This window comes from Thalassophryne amazonica, chromosome 17 (genome assembly GCF_902500255.1).
Source record: "Thalassophryne amazonica chromosome 17, fThaAma1.1, whole genome shotgun sequence".
Classification (NCBI taxonomy): Eukaryota; Metazoa; Chordata; class Actinopteri; order Batrachoidiformes; family Batrachoididae; genus Thalassophryne; species Thalassophryne amazonica.
The window spans coordinates 3,449,743-3,469,958 of NC_047119.1; the positions used below are offsets into that span (position 1 = coordinate 3,449,743).

The window sequence follows — 20,216 nt, forward strand, 5'->3', positions numbered from 1 at the left end:
TGTAAGGCAAGGCCATATAATAATTATGTAAAACCCCAACGGTCAAAACGACCCCCTGTGAGCAAGCACTTGGCTACAGTGGGAAGGAAAAACTCCCTTTTAACAGGAAGAAACCTCCAGCAGAACCAGGCTCAGGGAGGGGCAGTCTTCTGCTGGGACTGGTTGGGGCTGAGGGAGAGAACCAGGAAAAAGACATGCTGTGGAGGGGAGCAGAGATCGATCACTAATGATTAAATGCAGAGTGGTGCATACAGAGCAAAAAGAGAAAGAAACAGTGCATCATGGGAACCCCCCAGCAGTCTAAGTCTATAGCAGCATAACTAAGGGATGGTTCAGGGTCACCTGATCCAGCCCTAACTATAAGCTTTAGCAAAAAGGAAAGTTTTAAGCCTAATCTTAAAAGTAGAGAGGGTGTCTGTCTCCCTGATCTGAATTGGGAGCTGGTTCCACAGGAGAGGAGCCTGAAAGCTGAAGGCTCTGCCTCCCATTCTACTCTTACAAACCCTAGGAACTACAAGTAAGCCTGCAGTCTGAGAGCGAAGCGCTCTATTGGGGTGATATGGTACTATGAGGTCCCTAAGATAAGATGGGACCTGATTATTCAAAACCTTATAAGTAAGAAGAAGAATTTTAAATTCTATTCTAGAATTAACAGGAAGCCAATGAAGAGAGGCCAATATGGGTGAGATATGCTCTCTCCTTCTAGTCCCCGTCAGTACTCTAGCTGCAGCATTTTGAATTAACTGAAGGCTTTTTAGGGAACTTTTAGGACAACCTGATAATAATGAATTACAATAGTCCAGCCTAGAGGAAATAAATGCATGAATTAGTTTTTCAGCATCACTCTGAGACAAGACCTTTCAGATTTTAGAGATATTGCGTAAATGCAAAAAAGCAGTCCTACATATTTGTTTAATATGCGCTTTGAATGACATATCCTGATCAAAAATGACTCCAAGATTTCTCACAGTATTACTAGAGGTCAGGGTAATGCCATCCACAGTAAGGATCTGGTTACCAACAAAACAAGCACAGAGATGAGTCCACTGTCCGAGGCCATAAGAAGATCATTTGTAACCTTCACTAATGCTGTTTCTGTACTATGATGAATTCTAAAACCTGACTGAAACTCTTCAAATAGACCATTCCTCTGCAGATGATCAGTTAGCTGTTTTACAACTACCCTTTCAAGACTTTTTGAGAGAAAAGGAAGGTTGGAGATTGGCCTATAATTAGCTAAGATAGCTGGGTCAAGTGATGGCTTTTTAAGTAATGGTTTAATTACTGCCACCTTAAAAGCCTGTGGTACATAACCAACTAACAAAGATAGATTGATCATATTTAAGATCGAAGCATTAAATAATGGTAGGGCTTCCTTGAGCAGCCTGGTAGTAATGGGGTCTAATAAACATGTTGATGGTTTGGATGAAGTAACTAATGAAAATAACTCAGACAGAACAATCGGAGAGAAAGAGTCTAACCAAATACCGGCATCACTGAAAGCAGCCAAAGATAACGATACGTCTATTTTTTGTAATGTATATTTTCCATACTGCCCCAACTTCTGATTTGGGCTTGTACTTTGGTTTTTGGTGCCACATTCTTTTCTTTCAGCTGTGTTTTTCTCATACGGTTTGCGCATGCACACTTAGAATCAAATTCTGGATCATTTCAACAAATTCATAAATCAAACTTATGCATTTTCTAAATGATTGCTGCTTTATTTATTTATTTAAATTAATTTTCCTTTGGATACAGTCAGGCCATTAAGGTCATTAGAGATTTGGTTTGTTGGAAGAGTTACTCACTTTTATGAATTGTAAAAAAATTTTTCAGCAAATTGCAAGGTTGGTTTCTGGAATTGCAAAAATCTTAGATGTTATGTAAATTGTAATCTCCGTTGTATTTTTTTTTTTTTTTTTTTTTGAAGGAAATTGTTTTTGTCATACTCTGACGAGCGCCACTAGCTTAGCTAATGACAAGCTAAAAGTGGACGCTCTGATTTTGGTCGAACAACTATACCGTTTTGTATATTCTGTGTTAGTACGCACCCACAGCCGACATGCTGCTCAAAAAGTAGTTCCCAAACAATACAGTGCGTTTTCATGTATAACAAAAACATAAGGAGTATATTTGGCACAAGAAGTTGTGTATCCCGTGTGTTTTTACGTCTAAATGATCGTAAGTCAATATAGTCACACTCACACTCCAGCAGCATCTTCTCGTGCTGGGTCAAACGAAAGTAGTCCGGCAAGCTATCCCACAATGCCAAAAATAGCAGAGACATCACTCCAACCAGCGCGGTACACTGAGTAGGATGTGTTTTCGCAGCGACGTTGCTTGTTCCTCTCGCGTGATCTGGCAACACTGGTTCGTCTTGCAGCGTTAGCTGGCGGACAAACAAACTTGCTTATCCACTGGTTCATCGCGCGTTTTTGTTGTCCATATTTTACGCTTTGATTCAGCTCAAATAGGTAGCGTTTAGGCAGCGTTAATGTTTTAGCGACGAACATTACAGTAAAACTCAAGTATTGGCTAACCATTTGCGAATATTAGCTTAGCCCAGCGTAAGCTAGTTAGCTTAGCCACCACGCTAAATTCTGAAGCATTTTGTTTTCTGCATTTCGCGTTAACGGATTTGAAAACGACTTCAAAAGCTTAAATATGTCGGCGGAGTATGATTTTGGCGACGACTCGGGCCTGAAGGGGATGGAGCAGGATGCAGGTGGGACCATGGACGATCCCATGAACGCGGTCGGTGATTCGGGCTTTATGGGCGCGGAGGCCGAAGGATCCAAAATCGACGCCAGCAAAAACGAAGAGGACGAAGGGTGCAGTAACATGAGAATAGTCATTTTTCAGTTCAAAACTAATACTTGAGTCATGTTTTACTACCCATTGTGATTAAGATAGAGGCGTAGAAACAATATGGCGTCAACTATTGTTTCCTTTTTCTCCCCCTGCAGGAAGATGTTTGTTGGAGGACTCAGCTGGGACACGACCAAAAAAGACCTGAAGGATTACTTCTCCAAGTTTGGGGAGGTTGTAGACTGTACATTAAAGCTGGATCCTATGACCGGCCGTTCAAGAGGCTTTGGCTTTGTGCTCTTTAAAGATTCTGAAAGTGTTGAAAAGGTATTCTTTCACTCATCATACAAAAGTGATCAGTTCACTGTGTGTGTGTATATATATATATATATATATCCATCTATTTTCTTCCGCTTCATCCGAGGTCGGGTCGCGGGGGCAGCAGGTCAAGCAAAGCTGCCCAGACCTCCCAATCCATACACGCCTCCCCCAGCTCGTCCGGGGTAACCCCGAGGTGTTCCAAAGCCAGCTGCGAGACCTGGGTCTTCCCCAGGGCACCTCTCCAGGTGCCTGGAACACCTGTCCAGCGAGGAATCCAGGGGCCATCTGAAAAAGATGCCCGAGCCACCTCAGCTGACTCCTTTCGATGTGGAGGAGCAGCGGCTCAACTCTGAGCTCCTCCCGAGTGACCGAGCTCCTCACCCTATCTCTAAGGGAACGCCCAGCCATCCTGCGGAGGAAACTCATCTCGGCCACTTGTACTCGCGATCTCGTTCTTTCGGTCATGAGCCAAATCTCATGACCATAGGTGAGGATCGGAACGTAGATTGATCGGTAAATCGAGAACTTTGCCCCCCTGCTCAGCTCTCTCTTCACCATGACTGTCCAGTACAGTGACCGCATCACTGCAGACGCACCAATCCGTCTGTCAACCTTCACGCTCCATCCGTCCCTCTCTCGTGAACAAGACTCAGAGATACTTAAACTCCTCCACTTGAGGCAAGGACACTCCACCGACCTGAAGAGGACAAAGCACCTTTTTCTGGTCAAGAACCTTGGATTTGGAGGTGCTGATTTTCATCCCAGACGCTTCACACTCGGCTGCAAACCGCTCCAGTGCACGCTGAAGGTCCTGATTTGATGAAGCCAACAGAACCACATTGTTCGCAAACAGAGACAAGATTCTGTGGTTCCCAAACCGGACCCCCTCTACACCCTGACTGCACCTAGAAATTCTGTCCGTAAAGGTAATGAACAGAACCGGTGACAAAGGGCAGCCCTGGCGGAGGCCGATGTGCACTGGAAACACTGTTCCTAGTTATATATATATCAATCAATCAATTTTTTTTTATATAGCGCCAAATCACAACAAACAGTTGCCCCAAGGCGCTTTATATTGTAAGGCAAGGCCATACAATAATTATGTAAAACCCCAACGGTCAAAACGACCCCCTGTGAGCAAGCACTTGGCTACAGTGGGAAGGAAAAACTCCCTTTTAACAGGAAGAAACCTCCAGCAGAACCAGGCTCAGGGAGGGGCAGTCTTCTGCTGGGACTGGTTGGGACTGAGGGAGAGAACCAGGAAAAAGACATGCTGTGGAGGGGAGCAGAGATCGATCACTAATGATTAAATGCAGAGTGGTGCATACAGAGCAAAAAGAGAAAGAAACAGTGCATCATGGGAACCCCCCAGCAGTCTACGTCTATAGCAGCATAACTAAGGGATGGTTCAGGGTCACCTGATCCAGCCCTGACTATAAGCTTTAGCAAAAAGGAAAGTTTTAAGCCTAATCTTAAAAGTAGAGAGGGTGTCTGTCTCCCTGATCTGAATTGGGAGCTGGTTCCACAGGAGAGGAGCCTGAAAGCTGAAGGCTCTGCCTCCCATTCTACTCTTACAAACCCTAGGAACTACAAGTAAGCCTGCAGTCTGAGAGCGAAGCGCTCTATTGGGGTGATATGGTACTATGAGGTCCCTAAGATAAGATGGGACCTGATTATTCAAAACATTATAAGTAAGAAGAAGAATTTTAAATTCTATTCTAGAATTAACAGGAAGCCAATGAAGAGAGGCCAATATGGGTGAGATATGCTCTCTCCTTCTAGTCCCCGTCAGTACTCTAGCTGCAGCATTTTGAATTAACTGAAGGCTTTTTAGGGAACTTTTAGGACAACCTGATAATAATGAATTACAATAGTCCAGCCTAGAGGAAATAAATGCATGAATTAGTTTTTCAGCATCACTCTGAGACAAGACCTTTCTGATTTTAGAGATATTGCGTAAATGCAAAAAAGCAGTCCTACATATTTGTTTAATATGCGCTTTGAATGACATATCCTGATCAAAAATGACTCCAAGGTTTCTCACAGTATTACTAGAGGTCAGGGTAATGCCATCCAGAGTAAGGATCTGGTTAGACACCATGTTTCTAAGATTTGTGGGGCCAAGTACAATAACTTCAGTTTTATCTGAGTTTAAAAGCAGGAAATTAGAGGTCATCCATGTCTTTATGTCTGTAAGACAATCCTGCAGTTTAGCTAATTGGTGTGTGTCCTCTGGCTTCATGGATAGATAAAGCTGGGTATCATCTGCGTAACAATGAAAATTTAAGCAATACCGTCTAATTATACTGCCTAAGGGAAGCATATATAAAGTGAATAAAATTGGTCCTAGCACAGAACCTTGTGGAACTCCATAATTAACTTTAGTCTGTGAAGAAGATTCCCCATTTACATGAACAAATTGTAATCTATTAGACAAATATGATTCAAACCACCGCAGCGCAGTGCCTTTAATACCTATGGCATGCTCTAATCTCTGTAATAAAATTTTATGGTCAACAGTATCAAAAGCAGCACTGAGGTCTAACAGAACAAGCACAGAGATGAGTCCACTGTCCGAGGCCATAAGAAGATCATTTGTAACCTTCACTAATGCTGTTTCTGTACTATGATGAATTCTAAAACCTGACTGAAACTCTTCAAATAGACCATTCCTCTGCAGATGATCAGTTAGCTGTTTTACAACTACCCTTTCAAGAATTTTTGAGAGAAAAGGAAGGTTGGAGATTGGCCTATAATTAGCTAAGATAGCTGGGTCAAGTGATGGCTTTTTAAGTAATGGTTTAATTACTGCCACCTTAAAAGCCTGTGGTACATAGCCAACTAACAAAGATAGATTGATCATATTTAAGATCGAAGCATTAAATAATGGTAGGGCTTCCTTGAGCAGCCTGGTAGGAATGGGGTCTAATACACATGTTGATGGTTTGGATGAAGTAACTAATGAAAATAACTCAGACAGAACAATCGGAGAGAAAGAGTCTAACCAAATACCGGCATCACTGAAAGCAGCCAAAGATAACGATACGTCTTTGGGATGGTTATGAGTAATTTTTTCTCTAATAGTTAAAATTTTGTTAGCAAAGAAAGTCATGAAGTCATTACTAGTTAAAGTTAATGGAATACTCGGCTCAATAGAGCTCTGACTCTTTGTCAGCCTGGCTACAGTGCTGAAAAGAAACCTGGGGTTCTTATTTTCTTCAATTAGTGATGAGTAGAAAGATGTCCTAGCTTTACGGAGGGCTTTTTTTATAGAGCAACAGACTCTTTTTCCAGGCTAAGTGAAGATCTTCTAAATTAGTGAGACGCCATTTCCTCTCCAACTTACGGGTTATCTGTTTTAAGCTACGAGTTTGTGAGTTATACCACGGAGTCAGACACTTCTGATTTAAAGCTCTCTTTTTCAGAGGAGCTACAGCATCCAAAGTTGTCTTCAATGAGGATGTAAAACTATTGACAAGATACTCTATCTCCCTTACAGAGTTTAGGTAGCTACTCTGCACTGTGTTGTTATATGGCATTAGAGAACATAAAGAAGGAATCATATCCTTAAACCTAGTTACAGCGCTTTCTGAAAGACTTCTAGTGTAATGAAACTTATTCCCTACTGCTGGGTAGTCCATCAGAGTAAATGTAAATGTTATTAAGAAATGATCAGACAGAAGGGAGTTTTCAGGGAATACTGTTAAGTCTTCTATTTCCATACCATAAGTCAGAACAAGATCTAAGATATGATTAAAGTGGTGGGTGGACTCATTTACTTTTTGAGCAAAGCCAATAGAGTCTAATAATAGATTAAATGCAGTGTTGAGGCTGTCATTCTCAGCATCTGTGTGGATGTTAAAATTGCCCACTATAATTATCTTATCTGACCTAAGCACTAAGTCAGACAAAAGGTCTGAAAATTCACAGAGAATCTCACAGTAACGACCAGGTGGACGATAGATAATAACAAAACTGGTTTTTGGGACTTCCAATTTGGATGGACAAGACTAAGAGACAAGCTTTCAAATGAATTAAAGCTCTGTCTGGGTTTTTGATTAATTAATAAGCTGGAATGGAAGATTGCTGCTAATCCTCCTCCCCGGCCCGTGCTACGAGCATTCTGACAGTTAGTGTGACTCGGGGGTGTTGACTCATTTAAACTAACATATTCATCCTGCTGTAACCAGGTTTCTGTTAGGCAGAATAAATCAATATGTTGATCAATTATTATATCATTTACCAACAGGGACTTAGAAGAGAGAGACCTAATGTTTAATAGACCACATTTAACTGTTTTAGTCTGTGGTGCAGTTGAAGGTGCTATATTATTTTTTCTTTTTGAATTTTTATGCTTAAATAGATTTTTGCTGGTTATTGGTAGTCTGGGAGCAGGCACCGTCTCTACGGGGATGGGGTAATGAGGGGATGGCAGGGGGAGAGAAGCTGCAGAGAGGTGTGTATATATATATATGTATATATATATATATATATATATATATAGAGGTCTGTCCAAAAAGTATCAGACCTTTTTTATTTTTTCAAAAACCTTATGAATTTGATTTTGAATCACTGAGCCAACCTTGAATAAAATAAGATGGAAAAGCTAACATACTGCAAACCTATGGAAGCGTATTGCATTCACTGGATAAAAAAAAAAAAAATTGGTCAAATTTTTTTTTTATCCAGTGAATGCAATACGCTTCCGTACAAACCCAACATCAACCTGTGAAATAGTTAATCGCCAGTCCTCTATTTAAAATATGATCTTGTCATTGCATAATCTCATGTGCTCAATTTGTGTGTCGAGTTAAGCTGTTCATGAGAAGAATTTAAAATTTGCTTAAACCCTGTTTGTGTAAATGCTAAACTGAGTTGGTTTGTAAAATATAGCAAATTTGTAATAAAATTCAGAGTTAAAATTTGTAACTTATGTATGGAAATTTGTTAACTTAAGTGTTAAAGCATACGAAATAAAAGACTAAAAATAGATTCATTTATGCATTTTTATTGAGGAACAAAGGTTTCTGAAGTGTCTTTGCTCCAAGGCGATTTCTCCTCTTACACACCAGTTCCCCTGCCTTAGAAGAAACTCTTACAGGGTACAAATAAAGATGGTGAGCATAAACATTTCAGTGCGAGTTGATAAAGGTGTGGATATGTTTTCTGGTTATTCTTCCAGTATTGTAAAGGAGTACAAACATACGTATCTAATTGAAAAATAACAGTAAACAATGCCCAAAGGAGAAAAAGATTTACCTTATTTGGCGTCAAAAGATCAAAATTATTCCAGACTGGGCAACGTCTTTGAACGATCCATAAAGTCAGTGGAACAAGGTGGGGGCAAGCAAAACTCCAACAGCAAAACTCCATCCAACATGTTGATATAGTTTGTTTCCTTATAAACACATTATCAGTCACATGATTTTTTTTCTTAAAGCGATACACGCACCAATGCAGGGTTTCACTCTTGTGTGCTCGGCACAGTGCTGACACACCTGTGTTGTTCATCCCATCATTAGTTCAGACTTACAGAATTCTTCAGCATTTTGCACACGATGGAAATAAATCCCATAATCCAACAAGACAAAAATTAAACAAAATTTTAAAAATGTTAAATGACTCTGTTTGGCCTCTGTCAAGGGTCGAGACCAAGCGACAATGTACGTGCACTCGATCATGTGCATGCCATCGTCTACATGCACCATCTGGAAATGCAAGCTAAGCCAGACTTAACTATTCCGACCCGTACGATACTGGACCGGAGCGCTTGGTGGAAACGGGGCTGTTTGCATACGCTGGCTAAATCGTCAAGGTGTGACAGGCCTGTTAAGAGTCATTTGGGGGCCTTGTCTTCTCCCATGCCAAGCATGGCAAATTATGCAATTTGTCAGTCAGGCGTGTTGTGCGCATGACAAGATTTTTAAAGACGCAGCAGATAAGGGTTTATTTTGCAGCTCTGCTTGCAGACCACAATTTACATTCAGCAATAAGGTCAGAAACCAGACCTGTTCTTAACTCCAATATTCGGGACTGTACGATCAAAGTGGCACTAATAATAATCGTATACAAATTATGAACGTTTTCCTGCAATGGAAGACTATTTGCATGAGTTGAAAGATGGAACATAGTACTTGACTTGGGTGACACCATGTTGAATGGTGCAATCCATCTTTCAGTGGATGAAAATATCCTTTCCATTGCATGAATGGAAAACATTTGTTTTCTGTGACACATCGATAGGTCGCAATCATTTGATAGCAGATAGCTGAGGGCAGTGGGACTCAGTAGTTCACTTTGCCCTGTGAGGTTGCTGACTATAGTGACAGCGAGAGCTGCTGTGCTGAGGAGCACACGTCTGCTTTCTTTAATCTAGCAAAAAATCGCTCCAAGAACTTGTCCAGTTCTTCATCTGACAGTGCTTCAACAGCTGCTGCTGCTGGATTTACCCTCCTTGTTTTATGGAAGCATTTTAACGAGAAGCTAATGTAGCTGTGCACTCTTGTTGAATTTAATTGAGCGTGTAGCGGTGTTGTGGACATATGCAATAGTGTGAAATGGATGGGGGGCAAAAGTACACAGATAGTACCAAATATGTATGGCAGTGGCATCAGCTATGCAATGGGACAAATAATGAAATTCACATGAAATAGAATCCACCAATCAAATGACAAGAATCTATCCAGATGTCATACAATAGGAACTATTAAATGGAACAGTCGCATCATTGATCTCCAGTCCACGATCTGTGTTCTACCATGGTTATCAATCACAGTCTATATGTACTGTGCCTGAGGCCACCTCATCGAGTGGGCTCAGGCACATTATGGTGCACTCTCGCTGCTCAAACAAACTGCACTAGAACTACTAGATCCATACCTTGCTCGGGCATAGTATGGATCTCCTTATGTGAATACACCCTATGCCATCTTGGCTTCAGTTTTCCTGCCACTGTCTTTAACGCAGTTCCCTTGGTTCACTTGTTCACTGGTTTGTTCTCTCCCTGACAGATCTTTTGTTCAACAGCTTATTTGGTCACTGACTTTTTGCAAGTAGCTCATTTTGTCATTGGCTCTCTTGTTGGCTGGATCTCTGACTGAACAGAGACAGAAGGATGCTGCTTGCAGTGGACATTGTCCCTAGCCTTTTAGCACTATTGGCTTGCTGCTCACCTTCACTCTTTGGGACTGTTGCAGAGAGCATTTCAAAAACTGGGAGCCAAAGGACTAAAGGATTGTACAGTACTCCATTCTGATTGTTGTTCATGTGAAAGATTTAGTCTTTAACATTTGTTTGTACACAAAAGATTGACCACTAATTGTTATGGTTCGCTGGATCTTTGCCATAATTGAAATGTGAAACTAGCATTTGGAAGAGTGATTTATTAAGAGTGGCTGTTATCAGGGGAGAAAATGTGATCACGCTGTTAATTTCTAATTTATTTATTTTATATAAAGGTTGCCTCACAGAAGGAGCACAAACTCAATGGAAAAGTAATTGATCCCAAAAAAGCCAAGGCCATGAAGAGCAAGGAGCAAGTGAAGAAGATATTTATCGGTGGTCTCTCTCCAGATACACCCGAGGACAAAGTCAAAGAGTACTTCAGTACCTTTGGAGAGGTAAACACCAGTATTGAGTCCCAGTTGAGCTGTCAGCTGTTTTTTTTTTTTTTTTTTTTTTTTTTTTTTTTTTTTTTTTTTTTTTTTTTTCTCTTCTGCCATGTGGAGAAATGTCTGGTCGATGGGCACTTTGATTGTGAAAGTTATTTTGTTAGCGTCCCTGTCATTTGGTATTATATACACTAATTCACTTAATGCCAGGAATAGACTACAGACAGCATGGCCATGTTGGGCCCGTCAGGTGTGCATTTACACAGGGCAGTGACGCCAGCTGCACCACTGCTCGGTTTTTTCCCCTTTATTTGTCTTTGATAATGAATTTTATTCCATACTCCATCTCCTGTGACTGTTTTACAGTGCACATTCAGTTTGGGGTGTGTCTGTCTGTCTCTCTGTCTCTGTACAAGCAAAATTGATTAATTTTAAACTGGCTCAGTAGACGTGGCCATGCACTTATCTACAAACATTGTAATTTATAAATTAAGGAATGTAAATAGGTGAAGGTGTTCAACAGTTTGGAACCGGACAGTAGTCATGTGACTTTTTCCATCACTGAAATGGTAATTATTTAATATTGCAGCTATGATTTAGAAATGATCGTCTTCAAATCAATTTCCTGTCTATTTTAGGTGTGTGTGTGTGTGTGTGTGTGTCACCTGTGAAAAATATGTGCATGGTCTATTCTCTGGGTGTGTGTGGTATACGTGGCTCAACACGCAGTAATCTGTTAACATGGACGCCAAAATGAAAATCAATATGCAACGTGACTGAAATGTGAGTCTGGCATTTCCTGTGTGTTTCAGGTCTTAGAACTTATTTGTGGGGCGCTTTGAGAACACAAACCTCTGCTGAGTTTGAGTTTGGATGTGTCTAATGCTTATATAAAAAAAATTTTAAAAAATACTCTGGCAATAAAGATCATCCCTGTCAGTTTTATTCTGGGCTACTGGATCTGTGTCAAACTCTGTTCATGGTTGTTGAAGACTTTAAAATGGAGAACCACGCATTCATGCTCCAATATTTAAGGCCCCACCCACCATCATCCCATTCCACACCACAGTAAGCTTTTTCCCCCAAAGCTGCTAATATTGACAGAAAGAGACACAAGTTAAAACATAACTTCTTTGCTGGAGGTATTAAAGACCACACATTATTTAATGCATCCATTGATGGTGTGAACAGGTGGAATCCATTGAACTTCCTGTGGAGAACAAAACTAACAAGAGGAGGGGCTTTGGCTTCATCACGTTCAAGGAGGAGGAACCAGTGAAGAAAATCATGGAGAAAAAGTATCACGGCATTGGGCTAAGCAAGGTGAAAGAACAACTCTGTTTGCTTTTTGGTACACCATGGTGATTTTTATTGAGGGACACGTAATCGGAAATTCAGCTGCCTGTGTAATTTATTAATGGATTTTGTCTTTAGTGTGAAGTAAAGGTGGCCATGTCCAAGGAGCAGTACCAGCAGCAGCAGTACTGGGGAGGTAGAGGAGGATACTCGCCCAGATCTCGAGGAAGAGGTGGAGGTTAGTGAAGCTATATTTATAGTTATGTGCCTCCTCCACGACACTCCATGACACTCCTCCCAAAGAACAAAGAGACCAGACAGACAGGAGACGGAGCCAAGAAGAAGAGTGTCTCTCCCTTATTTAGCAGGAGTAGGGGAAAAACTACAGAGGATCTTCAGACAGCACAAAATCCCAGTTTACTTTAAACTGGTTAACACCTTGAGACAGAAATTAGTTCACCCTAAGGACAGGATCCCTAGTTACAAACAGAGCAATGTAGTGTATTCTATCAGATGTCAGGAAAACTGTAACGAACACTACATAGGTGAGACTAAGCAACCTTTACACAAAAGGCTATACCAGCACCGCAGAGAGGGCGCCAGTGGACCTCAGTCTGCAGTTCATCTCCACCTTAAAGACACTAACCACACGTTTGAGGACAAGGAAGTTAAAATATTAGCCAGAGAGAAGAAATGGTTTGAGAGAGGAGTCAAGGAGGCATTCTTTGTGAAACGTTTGAAACTTAGCCTTAACCGGGGAGGGGTCTGAGACACGCTTTATCCCCTGTTTACAATGGGGTACTCAGGTCAAAGGAGTTTCAGTCTTTTGTTCATGGTAATGAGTCATTCACGTCATCAGCAGAGTCGTCAAGGGAGCCATCAGGAGAGGGACAGTTGCCCTGTCATTAGGAGGGTGTTAACTAGAGCACAATAGGTGCTAATTGGAGCTATTGATTAGTCACCAGCCTGTAGCAGTCTGCCTCTCGGTAGGAGGGGTCTGGTTAGGTTTAAAACTCCAGCTTTTGTGACTTCTTTATTATTCTTCTCTACAAGAGTCAAGACAGAAGTCAGACCACCAGAGCAAGAATTTTAGCTGAGGAAGCTTCTGCGATTTGAAGCGAAACGTCCTCGCGTCAAGCAACCCAGACCAGTCGAAGATTCAAGCTTCTCTACTATTCTCACTGTATTGTGGAACACCATTGAAACTTTGTTCAGATTCATAGCTTTATTACAACCCCAATTCCAATGTAGTTGAGACATTGTGTGAAATGTAAATAAAAACAATACAATGATTTGCAAATCCTCTTCAACCTATATTCAATTGAATACACCACAAAGACAAGATATTTAATAAAAAAGAAAAATAACTGGTGAGAGTCACATCTACTCTCACATCAAAACGTTAGTCCCGTTGAACACTTTTTGCTTTCAGCACCTTTATTAAATTTTCTTGCACTTATTCCTGTGTTGCACCAGTTATTTTATTTTTTTTTTTTTTACAAATTAGTCCCACTTGGCTGCACCAGATTTGTTTGTGTTATACAGAAGCGTGGTGAACTCTGTTTTTGCTCTACACGATATTTAATGTTCAAACTGATAAACTTTTTGGTTTTTGTGCAAATGTTTGCTCATTTTGAAATGGATCCCTGCAACACGTTTCAAAAAAGCTGGGACAGGGGCAACAAAAATCTGGGAAAGTTGATGAATGCTTAAAGAACACCTTTTTGGAACATTCCTCAGGTGAACAGGTTAATTGGAAACAGGTGAGTGTCATGATTGGGTATAAAAGGAGCATCCCCAAAAGTCTCAACCATTCACAAGCAAAGATGGGGTGAGGGTCACCAGTTTCTGAACAGCTGCATGAAAAAATAGTCCATCAGTTTAAGAACAATGTTTAACATTCAATTGCAAGGAATTTAGGAATTCCATCATCTACAGTCCATAATATAATCAGAAGATTCTGAGAATCTGGAGAACTTCATGTAAGCAGCAAGGCCAAAAACCAACATTGAATGCCCGTGACCTTTCATCCCTCAGGCGGCACTGCATGAAAAACCAACATCATTGTGTAAAGGATCTTAACTCGTGGGCTCAGGAACACTTCAGAAAACCATTGTCAGTTAACACAGTTCGTCGCTACATCTACATGGGTCCAGAGAAGGCCGCTGCCTTCTGTGGGCTCAAGCTCATTTGAAATGGACAGACGCAAAGTGGAAAAGTGTGCTGTGGTCTGATGAGTCCACATTTCAAATTGTTTTTGGAAATCATGGACGTCATGTCATGGACAGACAAAAGAGGAAAAAGACCATCCAGATTGTTACCAGTGCAAAGTTCAAAAACCAGCATCTGTGATGGTATGGGGGTGTGTTAGTGCCAATGACATGGGCAACTTACACATCTGTGTTGGCACCATCAATGCTGAAAGGTACATCCAGGTTTTGGAGCAACACATGCTGCCATCCAAGCAACGTCTTTTTCAGGGACGTCCCTGCTTATTTCAGCAAGACAATGCCAAGCCACATTCTGCACGTGTTACAACAGCGTGGCTTCGTAGTAAAAGAGTGTGGGTTCTAGTCTGGCCTGCCTGCAGTCCAGACCTGTCGCCCAGTGAAAATGTGTGGCGCATTATGAAGCGCAAAATCCGACAATGGTGACCCCGGACTGTTGAACTGAAGTCGTACATCAAGCAAGAATGGGAAAGAATTCCACCTACAAAGCTTCAACAATTAGTGTCCTCAGTTCCCAAACGCTTATTGAGTGTTGTTAGAAGGAAAGGTGATGTAACACAGTGGTAAACATACAACTGTCCCAGCTTTTTTGAAACCTGTTACAGGCATCCATTTCAAAATGAGCAAATATTTGCACAAAAACAATATCGGTTTGATAAACAACCCCTGGCAATAATTATGGAATCACCGGCCTCGGAGGATGTTCATTCAGTTGTTTAATTTTGCAGAAAAAAAGCAGATCACAGACATGACACAAAACTAAAGTCATTTCAAATGGCAACTTTCTGGCTTTAAGAAACACTATAAGAAATCAGGAAAAATAATTGTGGCAGTCAGTAACGGTTACTTTTTTAGACCAAGCATAGGGGAAAAAATATGGACTCACTCAATTCTGAGGAATAAATTATGGAATCGCCCTGTAAATTTTCATCCCCAAAACTAACACCTGCATCAAATCAGATCTGCTTGTTAGTCTGCATCTAAAAAGGAGTGATCACACCTTGGAGAGCTGTTGCACCAAGTGGACTGACATGAATCATGGCTCCAACACGAGAGATGTCAATTGAAACAAAGGAGAGGATTATCGAACTCTTAAAAGAGGGTAAATCATCACGCAATGTTGCAAAAGATGTTGGTTGTTCAGTCAGCTGTGTCTAAACTGTGGACCAAATACAAGCAACATGGGAAGGTTGTTAAAGGCAAACATACTGGTAGACCAAGGAAGACATCAAAGCGTCAAGACAGAAAACTTAAAGCAATATGTCTCAAAAATCGAAAATGCACAACAAAACAAATGAGGAACGAATGGGAGGAAACTGGAGTCAACGTCTGTGACCGAACTGTAAGAAACCACCTAAAGGAAATGGGATTTACATACAGAAAAGCTAAATGAAAGCCATCATTAACACCTAAACAGAAAAAAACAAGGTTACAGTGGGCTAAGGAAAAGCAATCGTGGACTGTGGATGACTGGATGAAAGTCATATTCAGTGATGAATCTCAAATCTGCATTGGGCAAAGTGATGATGCTGGAACTTTTGTTTGGTGCCGTTCCAATGAGATTTATAAAGATGACTGCCTGAAGAGAACATGTAAATTTCCACAGTCATTGATGATATGGGGCTGCATGTCAGGTAAAGGCACTGGAGATGGCTGTCATTACATCATCAATAAATGCACAAGTTTATGTTGATATTTTGGACACTTTTCTTATCCCATCAATTGAAAGGATGTTTGGGGATGATGAAATCATTTTTCAAGATGATAATGCATCTTGCCATAGAGCAAAAACTGTGAAAACATTCCTTGCAAAAAGACACATAGGGTCAATGTCATGGCCTGCAAATAGTCCGGATCTTAATCCAATTGAAAATCTTTGGTGGAAGTTGAAGAAAATGGTCCATGACAAGGCTCCAACCTGCAAAGCTGATCTGGCAACAGCAATCAGAGAAAGTTGGAGCCAGATTGATGAAGAGTACTGTTTGTCACTCATTAAGTCCATGCCTCAGAGACTGCAAGCTGTTATAAAAGCCAGAGGTGGTGCAACAAAATACTAGTGATGTGTTGGAGCGTTCTTTTGTTTTTCATGATTCCATCATTTTTTCCTCAGAATTGAGTGATTCCATATTTTTTTCCCTCTGCTTGGTCTAAAAAAGTAACTGTTAGTGACTGCCACAATTTTTTTTCCTGATTTCTTATAGTGTTTCTTAAAGCCAGAAAGTTGCCATTTGAAAGTACTTTAGTTTTGTGTCATGTCTGTGATGTGCTTTTTTTTTTTTCTACAAAATTAAACAACTGAATGAACATCCTCCAAGGCTGGTGATTCCATCATTTTTGCCAGGGGTTGTATATACATTATCAGTCTATCAGTTTGAAGATTAAATATCTTGTCTTTGTGGTGTATTGAATTGAATATAGGTTGAAGAGGATTTGCAAGTCATTGTATTCTGCTTTATTTACATTTTACACAACATCCCAACTTCATTGGAATTGGGGTTGTGTAGTAGAAAAGCTTGAATCTTCAACTGGATTGGGTTGCTTGACGCGAGGACTTTTCACTTGTAATCGCAGAAGCTTCCTCAGCTAAATTTCTTGCTCTGGTAGTCTGACTTCTGTCTTGATTCTTGTAGAGAAAAACACACAGAAGCCAGCAAAAGCTGGAGTTTTAAACCTAACAAGACCCCTCCTACCAAGAGGTAGACTGCTGTTGGTAGTGACTAATAACACTATGTAGCACAGTTTTTGTTCCTGGGTTCTAAGTGTTATATTTCAACTGCTTATGTCTAAAGTCTATGGAAAAATGACTACATTCAGCACAAACTTTGATTTTATTTTATTTTTTTACGTTCTAGAAAGTTCTAAAAGTTTCTTGAAATTTCTAGATAATTCTGGAAACTTCTAGAAAATTCTGGACAGTTCTTGTAGTTAAAGAATATTCTAGAAGACTACTCAGTAGTAGTGAAGGCGAATCGAGAATATTCTTGAAAACAGACAAATTTCAAAATATCATTGTCCTGAACACAGAAGCAAAGTTTCTCTGGAATAACAGCTATTTTCTATTTATTTAAGGCATAACAGGTTAGGAAAACACACTCTGTACCCAGGAACAAAACAGAAATAAAAATTTGTTACATAGTGTAATTGCTCTAATTGGCACCTACGATTGGAGAGAACAGACAGCTCCAGACAGGGGTTTACAGAAAACCCACTCACACTGACCAATATCTGCTCTTTGTCTCAAACCACCCCCTCGAACACAAGCTCGGGGTGATCAGGACTCTTCAACACAGAGCCCTACAGGTGCCCACAAATACAGAGGGAAGGGCTAAAGAACAACAACATGTCCGGAAAGCCCTCACAGTATGTGGGTACCCACGCACGATGGTACCTGGATAAAGTGCAGAAGTCCCAAAGAACAAAGAGACCAGACAGACAGGAGACGGAGCCAAGAAGAAGAACAGTGTCTCTCCCTTACTTAGCAGGAGTAAGGGAAAAAACTTCTTCAGACAGCACAAAATCACAGTTTACTTTAAACCTGTTAACACCTTCAGACAGAAATTAGTTCACCCTAAGGACAGGATCCCTAGTTACAAACAGAGCAATGTAGTGTATTCCGTCAGATGTCAGGAAAACTGTAATGAACATTAAATAGGTGAGACTAAGCAGCTGTTGCACAAAAAGCTATGCCAGCACCGTAGAGAGGGTGCCGGCGGACCTCAATCTGCATTTCATCTCCACCTTAAAGACACTAACCACACGTTTGAGGACAAGGAAGTTAAAATCTTACCCAGAGAAAATAAATGGTTTAGAGTGGAGTGAAGGAAGCTTTTATGTGAAACAGCCTTAACCAGGGAGCGGGTCTGAGACACGCTTTGTCCCCTGTTTACAATGGGATAATCAGGTCAAAGCAATTTCAGTCTTTTGTTCATGGTAATGAGTCATTCACGTCATCAGGAGAGGCGTCAGTCCCATCGTTAGGAGGGACAGCTGCCCTGTCATTAGGAGGGTGCTAACTAGAGCACAATAGGTGCTAATTAGAGCTATTGTTTAGTCACTAGCCAATAGCAGTCTGCCTCTCAGTAGGAGGGGTCTGGTTAGGTTTAAAACTCAAGACAGAAGTCAGACTAACAGAGCAAGAATTTTAGCTGAGGAAGCTTCTGTGATTTGAAGCGAAACGTCCTCGCGTCAAGCAACCCAGTCCAGTTGAAAATTCAAGCTGCTCTACTGTGGAAACCACCTGGACAACTGAGAGCCTTCACAGAAAAATTGGGGATGTATTTCATAGCCATTTGTTGATACATTACTTTTATTTGTGTGTTTATGACAAGAACCGGTGTGTTTCAATGAAGTGCAACAGAAAACTTTTGACGCAGTGTCAATGTGCTGACATGTTTGCAGGGCCCAATCAAAGTTACAGCCAAGGTTATAGTGGCTACTGGAATCAAGGCTACGGGAATTATGGGAATTATGGATACGGTAATCAAGGATATGGAGGATATGGTGGCTATGATTACTCTAATTACAACAGCTATTACGGATATGGCGACTATAACAGTAAGTGATGATGCACTCTGGCGTGCCTTTTTATGCCAAATCTGAAATGTTGTTAAATGATTAAAAAAAAAAGAAACTCAACTACAATGTTGTCACATTTGTAGATCAGTCTGGTGGTTATGGAAAGTTTCCAAGACGAGGTGGTCACCAGACCAGTTATAAGCCGTATTGATGGGAGAAGCCCACAGACTCAAGTAGGTATGTTTCAAACCAAAGCAAAACTTGTTTTAAAATTTTAAGTAGTTAAATTTATTTAATTTGGTGTATGGTAACATTATGTGTAATCTTGTAAATTTCTTTTTCTCAGCACCGTCAAGTGCTTTACAGTAGTGGTAACATAGAGGCTACACTGTTGCGGCCTTCGGCTGCCTCTTTTGCACCTTTTTTTTTTTTTTTTTTACTGTAAAATTAACAGGTAAAGTACTACTACAGTAAATGGATGCCAAAGTTAAGGATGTGCAAGGAAACAGAAAAGGAAGTATGTTGTCTCCTAACTCTGACATACCTTGTTTGTACCTGCCAGCGGAGCTTCCTTGCAGGCCATGAGCTGACTCCCAGATACTCTCAGGGCCCGCTCAATGCGGACCGGGTACGAGAAGCATACGCTCTCGAATGCTGCCATTTGGTATGGTCTTCCAACATCCTGTATCAGCATTTCTAAACTAAACAATATGGGACACGTCCAGCTTTGTCATCTCTTTTCATTTTACTTTGTATGCAAATGTTTTAATGTAAAAATTAAAATAAATACATGTAATTGCCATTTTTTACAGGCCCACAAGTAATGGTTATAAATATGAAATAACTGTTTGTTTTTCAAAGGATACATACAGCATTCTCTGGACTTTCCAGTTCCCATTGTTAATATTCCTAATCTTATCTGAAATGCTTGTTTTTTTTAGCAGACATAGCCACTAGTCCATGAGCTAAAACCTGCTTTGTGTTTGAGTGCTACTGTGTTGGGAGGGAAAAGTACATTACTTTGTGTACCTATATTATTCTGTTTTTCTGTTACCGACAGCGATGGAAAAGACTCTTCTTTTTAAGTGTTGTTAATTTTCCTGTAACAACTTTTCCTTACGTATGTAAAACATGAGTAAAGTGAACAGTTCCAGAAATTTGCATGTAATGTTTTCTTTAACGTGTATTTTTGATCAATTGAAGGTTTCTTCTATTCCACATTTTGACATTGACTTCGATTTATTGCACTTCAGGATTTCTAGCTTATGGACTAACATCTCAAAAAACTGTAAACCTGTTAAAATAAGTGTTCTGAGCTTGTTTTGTCAGTTGTTTTTAACATTTGACTTTATAAACATGGGGGATTCCTGTGCTTTTTGTGGATTAAGTGTTAACAGTATTATTGTTTATCTATATATGATGTCATTTTGTATTTTGT

General features: G+C 40.5%; 1 protein-coding gene across 2 annotated transcripts; it reads left to right on the forward strand.

The window, feature by feature from the left end:
• Positions 1–2,376: 2,376 nt before the first annotated feature.
• On the forward strand, positions 2,377–20,133 carry hnrnpd (heterogeneous nuclear ribonucleoprotein D). Of its 2 annotated transcripts, XM_034191577.1 has the most exons (8): positions 2,377–2,831; positions 2,967–3,135; positions 10,587–10,748; positions 11,931–12,062; positions 12,174–12,273; positions 18,662–18,817; positions 18,922–19,011; positions 19,341–20,133. In XM_034191577.1, exons 1-7 carry the CDS (start codon positions 2,665–2,667, stop codon positions 18,987–18,989), a joined length of 954 nt encoding a protein of 317 aa, XP_034047468.1. In that variant the 5' UTR covers positions 2,377–2,664; the 3' UTR covers positions 18,990–19,011; positions 19,341–20,133. The 2 variants fall into 2 exon arrangements, with proteins under 2 accessions (XP_034047468.1, XP_034047467.1); XM_034191576.1 differs by having other exon boundaries at positions 18,922–19,789.
• Positions 20,134–20,216: the final 83 nt, after the last annotated feature.

Excerpts from the sequence above, each read along its gene's own strand:
- hnrnpd (XM_034191577.1), top strand. The coding sequence starts at position 2,665 with ATGTCGGCGGAGTATGATTTTGGCGACGACTCGGGCCTGAAGGGGATG. Across the intron at positions 10,749-11,930 it reads ACTTCAGTACCTTTGGAGAG|GTGGAATCCATTGAACTTCC; the intron begins GTAAACACCAGT and ends TGGTGTGAACAG. Across the intron at positions 12,274-18,661 it reads ATCTCGAGGAAGAGGTGGAG|GGCCCAATCAAAGTTACAGC; the intron begins GTTAGTGAAGCT and ends ACATGTTTGCAG.